We start from the raw sequence: 7,342 nt of genomic DNA on the forward strand, positions 1-7,342 counted from the left end.
GAGCGCGGGCAGCGCCGGAGAGAAGAGCCGGGCAGGAGCCACCGAGCCGGCGCGGCGGTCGGTGAAGCCGAAGAGGGCGGGAGCGGCCCCATGGCCCGGCTTACCTGCGGGCGGCGGCTCCACGGCGAAGGCGGCCATGTTGGCCCGGGCGGCGGGAAAATCTACCAGCAGCTCCGCCGGGCGCCTTCGACCCGGACGGCAACTCCCTCCGCCGTCACTTCCGGTCCCCTGTGAGCCGCCCCCCACTTCTCCCCGCCCGCGGCAGCGGCCCTCCCTGGCGGCCCCCGCCACAGTCCTTACACGAGGGACTTAAAGGAACCGCAGTTATTCCTGGATTATTTCTGCGGCCTCAGCGCTCCTAAACCTGCCGCTGGGAGGAGCCGGGAAATCTCGCTCACCAGGGGAAAAAGCGGCTTCCAAGGCTGACAGCACACACTGCCACCCGCATCCGAAATGGGAACGGGGAAATGATGACCACAGAATAGCCATCAGGTGCGGGGGGGAATCTAAACCTTGTGTAGGCACGAGTCCTTAAGACTGCGAACATGGCTCAGGGTAGTTCCTACGGATATGACATGCTACATCTCAAACTAGCCATGCTGGGATATAGTATCTATCTGTTCTTCCAACCAAACCGTTCAAATCACTTTTAGCACAGATTTTACCCAAACACACTATTCTTTTTATTTTATTGGCTATTCATATGTCAAACCCTTTAGAACCGGCATGAAGGCCACAAAAAATACCATTCAAATCTTTTGGGTTTTTTAAACGTGCCATTCCAGCCTGAAATCGGTCAGGAGTGTCAAAGTTACCTGTCCTTTGATGTCTGTTCTTTATACATGATGTGGAATTGCGCGAGGGGACAGCAAATGATGCCCCAATGCTCACGAGAGGCAGTAGCAACAAGTCACAGATGGGTCAATATAAACATTTTTTGTATTTCCACCAAAATCATCTAATAAAAAAAACCCCTCATAGCCTGGTTCCAGCACTTGGGAAACATCATGTGCTAGTGCATTTCATATCACTACCTGATGAAAAACAGCAAAAAGACTTGAAGCATTATAGGATCCTAATACATTTTTGAACAGCCTCAAAAGACCATCTAATTTCCAAAACTATTTAATGGCTGGCTAGCCCACAAAATTCAGTAAAATCCTCTCTAGTTGCAACAGACATTTCAAATCCAATATCAAGGTACTTTATTATATGAACATTTCATTACCTAGATTTTACAACCAACTAGAACACACAGATTTGGTTTAGTATTAAACAGGCCAGGCAACTTAGTTATTTCCTTTCTCTACTGCCTGCCTTTTCTGACAGTTCAATAAAAAAACAGCTGTTTTTTTCTAACACAAGGAAAACTGAACTTTATCTTTTTATTAGTAGCCTAGAAAGAGCTTGTTCTTGGTCAAAATCATCTCCGAAGGTAGTGAAATCCCATTTGGTCTTAAGATTATGTGCCAAAAAAAATAGGAGAGGGGTCAAGAGGAAATAAGAAAAAGGAAAAAAAGTGAAGACTTTAAAATGCACATGTGAAATGAGACTGCAAAATGACAGAGTACATCCAACATCTGTTACTCTATACTCAAAACATGATGTTTCACTTCTCCCTTTTGATCAGTCATGATCATTTATGCTTCCATTTGCCTTTATATTCTGTTCTTGGTACTTGTGAAGCTGCTCCATGAAGCCAGGATTTGGACAAGCCACAGGCCTTGCATTTTTCACCAAGGAAAAGGCTCTAGCAAAACTCAGTCTTTCTGAATTCATTAGAAAACCAATGACTACTGCGGCTGCACGGGAGACTCCTGCATTACAGTGGACCAGTACCACACCATCCTTCAAGAAAGAAATGAGACATGTTGGGATATTCATTAAGTATATAGCAACAAGTCTTTAAAACTTTATATAAAAATCTATCAAGACTTATTAAAAGCTACCTGCTGAGCTCAAAGCAGATATTTACACATGTAAGTAACTCCAAACACAGATATATAAACCCCGTATTAAATATTTTTCTAACCAAAGTCACTTTATAATTATCAAATTCTTCTACATAATTCATTAGAACTAAAAAACATTCCTCTGTCCCTTTCTCCACGACTGTGCAGCAGCCCCCTCCTGTAAAAACCAAATCACTGCCTCTGGGATACTAAGATACCTGATCTAATTGGATACCAATTTTAAAATAGATTTTATTTGCAATATGGAAAGGAACTTGACTGTATCTTGTTACCAGGTTAAAAACATAGCAAGGCAGCAAACAGCTAGGCACTGAGGCAGATTTTAGAACATCTTGTTGTTTCAGTCGCACGCTTCTTGCGTACTGTTGAGTTCTTCAGTGAAGATTCTGGGTAAGCAGGATCATGCATAGAAACAGAAAAATCAGAAAAGATATCGTGTGATTTGCAACAAATCTCTACCTCCCCATCACACCACTGGTACAGCTGTAGTGGCTGGTTCAGCTGGTACTACAAAGGTCCCTTAATGGGGGACTAAGGTTCAAAATGGAACACTACTAAACCTCCCCGTAAATTCACAAATATTTCTCCTGGTGATTAAATTCTGTATCTATAAAATTAATATTTTTATCCTACTTAAACATTTCCCATACTATCTCTGAGACACCTGAATGACTCTGAAAATACACTGCAAGTTTTGTTACAGACAACTAGACAATCTAGTGTGGCTTAGGTGATGTTTGCAACACTAGAGTTTTGTGCTGGTTTGTGCTGTTGTCATGTTTGTACATCAGACTATGACCTCAAAAAGGCTCGGTCCAAACTGCCAAACACCAGTTTCACAAAAAAAGACGTTAGTATCTCCATATTCTGAAAAAAAAGATACTGAAATACAACACAGTGTGCTCAGGTATTTGAGGCTAAACAAATACATTCTAGATATAAATGTCCTGCTCTGTCTGCCCTTAACAGGCACAGATTACTCAATGGCCATTTTACCCACAGTAAAAAAAAGACCTTGTAATCGATAGGGTTCTGTTCCAGGAACTTTATGACTTGTGTTACAGACTAGGGAGTTGCAATTACCTGATATATTAATAAATGCACTGAGCAGAAAATGGTTCCTGCTCCAAAAATCTTCCAGTTTAAATAATAAGACAAAAAGGCATGAAATTGAGCATTATCCTTGTTGAAGAAATGCCAAGCTGAGACTAGAAGAATAACTTGCTCAGGGTAACACAACAAGCTTATGGCAGAGCTAGGAACTGAATCTAAGCTCCTGCCTCCCAGCACAATGAATCACAATACCACCCTTTTTTGCGAGAGAAATCACAACCCCTTTGTCTGGTGGAAATTGTCATCTTCATTCCCTTTCTCATATTCACAAGAGAACACTTCCTGACCACACAGACTACAGCAGAGTGCAAAGCAGACATGTATTTCAGCTACCTGAGGAAGTACCAGTGGTGACCCATAAATCCACTATCTCCTTTATAATAATGGCATTAAAATTATGACACTAAAAATTAAATTTATGCCACTGTTAAGGAAGCAATTGCTGAAGCTTATCCACTGTAGATCTGGAATAGTTTTTACTGATTTAAAGGGAGTTATTTTAGATATAACACACCATAATTGAGATCTACATCTAACAGTGGCACTGAGGGTAAAAAAAAAAAAAGCATGGAAAGTAATCCTTTTTGTTTTTCCTTGCACAGGCCATGCTTTAATTTCCTTTTTCACATTTTAAATATTTTTTTTAAATGAGTGTTCTGTTGTACATTGCCAAAAATTATATAGTGATATCCCCAGAATGGACCTGAAAAATATCGAACATGGGTAGTAACATTAAACCGAATTTAATACTGAGAACATTTATCTTTCCTTGCTGAACTCGGTTGTTTCTTTATACAAAGATGAATTTGGCATGTAATTCTTAACTAATTTTGTGTTAGATATGAATACAGAATAAAAGTGAAAAACAGATTGCAAATATGAAGTTAATCTCTATTTACCAAGAACTCCTTGCTCTGATCCTGATAGCCTAACCTTCACCTACCCAGAAATGGTCCATAGCCTTGCCAGAACCTCTTAAGATTCAAGACCGAGTTGTTTTTCTAAGATTTTTATATACAGGGAAGCAAAATCACTTTCCACCAAGAGAAAAGGTGATTATACTGTGCTTATACACAGTGGGCAAAAAGCCTCACTAAGGAAAGAAATTAAAAAGAAACATAAAGCTTTTGGTGAAGAGCCATAGGTTAATGTAGTTCCTTAGGGATCCACTTTACTTTGCAGTGGTGCCAGGGTTTTTTCTTTAGGAGGGACAGAGGGAGCAATGAGGAAAGATGTTCATGAATGAGCTAATATTTCCTCCCTGGAAAGACAAGAGTTTAGGCGTTTTACAATTAGATATTAAACAGAAAGATAGAATAATATCCCTCATTCATAGCACTATGATCTGACATGGGTCACCTACCATGTCATGGAAAATCTGCCTGCCAGTTTGGAGCCTAGAAGAAAAGCTGAGCTCTGATCAGTATCAGAATTTGTACCACGGTGTCTACAGACTTGAGCAGTTACAGTTTTAGAAAAGTCAGTCCTGTTACAAGTACCAACTGACAGTAACTTACTGAACAGTGCAGGCTTTACATGCATTCTCAAATTGAAGTGCTGTCTCACCAATGAGCATCTCTCCCTCTCCCATGTTAGGAGATGAAGCAGTAGTATCTCTTTGCGAGTACTTAAAACAGAAAAGCACTTCATGATACAATTTATCATAAGCTCTTTTAGCACTATTTTGACAAAGCAAATGAAGTGAATCAAACCATCCAGAGATCTCTCTCTGCATACTACTATCACATGCTTTGTGAACTGACCCTGGAGAATATCTACTACACCAATTACTTGCTCTTTCACCCAACTGTCCCATTAGAAAACTACTAATATTGCGATAAAAAGTTTTCAGGAAAACACCTTATCTTACAAAATAGTAACTGACACATAAACACCAAAGGCAGAAAGCAACACTATGCAGTTATGAATGGCAAGTCTCATTTAGAAACAAAGTGGAAACCGTAACTAGAAACCCTGATAAGGTCATTAAGTGACAATGCATATCACATAGCTCGTAAATGATAAATGAGAGAAGGAAAGAACATTGCATGAAACAAAGAAAGCTGGGACAAGATTATCTTCTTTTATCCCAATCTATGTAAATAATGAATATGGTAGATATGGTGGAGTAATGTGCAGTAGGGTTTGGTTGTCAAGTGATAGTTTTGATACCAAAGCAATGGTTGTCATGAATTACACAGTAAGCCTCAATTTAACAAATATGAGTCAGGGATGGTCTCGGTTACGGACACGTCTGCCAAGCAACCCCAGAAGGAGTCCCATCACCCTATTTCCTATGTCATGTCTTTTTCAGGATTTTGTTAGCAGTTAAATCACTGGTTGGCTCCAAGACTACTAACACATTCTCTGACAGCCTTGGTACATAATTATATATGGATTCATAGCTCAAAGTGCTGCACTTTCAATGGATCATCAAGGAAAAACACCAGGATGGTGGACAGCTGCTGACAAACCACACAGATCCATAAAAGCCCTGTTAGGCTTTCTGCTAATCTGAAACAACATTCCTGATGGAGAAATTATAGAAAGTAAAAAAAGTTTCCCTCTGTCAGATGTAGTTACTTGGTGTTACAATGAGCTTTCTTCATGTGAAGTCAACCACTGCTCCAACAGTATTTAAGAAGCATTTCTCTAAAACATCCAAATACAGTCATTCTAAAAAAGCAACACTGGAGGGAATCTGGATTGATAGCAGTGCCACATCTCTAGGAATGTTTAGAAATTACGTGGATTCTCTATCTGAAATTCAAAAAGACAATGGCATAACTATTTACTTGGTACCATACTTTCTTTTGAAAAAAGATGCTGCTTCAGATTTTAAATAGGGTAGTAAATAAGCTAAACAGATAACCAGTAGCATTAATTATTGATATACTGTACCTGGATCTTGGCTTTCTCAATAAATTCAAAACATTCTGGGAAATAGGAGATAATATCAGTTTCTGGGAGGTCCAAAATAGAAATGGTCTTGTATATAAAGTCATTGAGGAAGGCATTTTGGACTCCATATGCCACGTTTAGAACATGCGTAACCTAAGTCCAAAACAAAAGGGAAAAGAAAATAGGTATGTTATGAAGACAGCAAGCAAAATAAGCAGTAGCAAAAGTGGATTTTTCTTCAGGCATACACCAGTTATAATTTACACAACTGCACTGTTGTACATACATATGCTGTCTATGGTGTGCTTTTCTCCAATCAAAGTTTTACTGCTGTGTTAAAATATATTGTGATAAAAATCAGTTTTCTTCTTGTTTGGGGTTTTTTTTTTTTTTAAGAAGAAATTAAAAGATCTGTGCTCAACCAAACACTGGGTAAAGTAAAGATTTTCAATAAAAAAAGAGAGTTGTCAGTACATAGATGGAAAGTAAAAGAGAAAGCAATAGGAATGAAAAGACAGACCACCCAACTATCCCCCAAATTTCAAGTCTGCCCTAACACATCAGTTTGATGTTTCTTCTACTGAGTTGCCCATTTGCACCATTTGCTGGAGCAGAAGGATTTCAGAGTAAACTATACCTGCACCAGGCAGGGGAGATCACCTCTAGCCTGCTGCCATCTTTGTTCAGGCTATGGCCAGGTTGTGGGTTATCTTAACTTACAGTGAAGTGACATTTAGATGGCACCAGATGCCAGACTGGTGCACTCCCTGTCCTGCAGAAGCACCACTGTCCGAAGGCCTTATCACCCCGTTACTGTAACAGAGAAAAAGACCAAAGTTCGGGACAGACTTAGAGCTGCTGCTTTGAGGGTTTTTTGTTTCATCAATCCCCGTGAGTCAAGGCGGCCTGATTCTGCTGAGCGTCTGAAACTGAGCCACATATGGCAATGCAGGAATCCCTTCCAGAAAAATTGCTCTAAACAATCATCAGCCTTGCAGCAAAGTATTTCTGTTTCTTGAGAAGCTCACAGGCATCCACCCATCTGCAAATGGAGCAGCCTCTTAAAAGTGCAGATACACCATAATTTCTCTTAAAAGTTATTTGAGAATATTTTAGACTTTTTAACTTAAAACAGAAATCCGTTAGCAAGCACTACGCAAGGTGCCTTTCCGTGTAATGTTACCTTATACTTTCTCATCGTCTCCAGGTCGTGAGCAGCATCCTGCGACCCTGAAGAGAAAGCGAGACGGTTACCGGGCTAAACCCCTTCCCGGCAGGCAGCCCCGCGCCCTCAGCCCCGCCGGGGAGGTCCCGGGCCCGCCGCCCCACCAAGCGCTTGCCCGGCCGGGTGAACC

The 7,342-nt window shown here is 40.5% G+C and overlaps 2 protein-coding genes across 2 annotated transcripts in view; both read right to left on the reverse strand.

Moving 5' to 3' along the window:
* Positions 1-448, reverse strand: part of LOC113482074 (nucleoporin NUP35-like) — a 4,907-nt gene extending 4,459 nt beyond the window's left edge. The window contains exon 1 of the mRNA XM_026852403.1: positions 437-448. Coding sequence (XP_026708204.1) covers positions 437-448 — 12 coding nt within the window. The remainder of the gene's footprint in view (positions 1-436) is intronic.
* Positions 449-659: 211 nt separating this feature from the next.
* Positions 660-7,296, reverse strand: DUSP19 (dual specificity phosphatase 19). Its single transcript, XM_026852617.1, has 3 exons — positions 7,171-7,296; positions 5,988-6,140; positions 660-1,848 (listed from the first exon to the last, which is right to left on the reverse strand). The coding sequence occupies exons 1-3, from the start codon at positions 7,183-7,185 to the stop codon at positions 1,627-1,629; spliced, it is 390 nt and encodes a 129-aa protein (XP_026708418.1). The 5' UTR covers positions 7,186-7,296; the 3' UTR covers positions 660-1,626.
* Between the last annotated feature and the right edge of the window lie 46 nt (positions 7,297-7,342).

The sequence above is a fragment of the Athene cunicularia genome (genome assembly GCF_003259725.1).
Source record: "Athene cunicularia isolate RWA chromosome 7 unlocalized genomic scaffold, athCun1 chr7_part1, whole genome shotgun sequence".
NCBI lineage: Eukaryota > Metazoa > Chordata > Aves > Strigiformes > Strigidae > Athene > Athene cunicularia.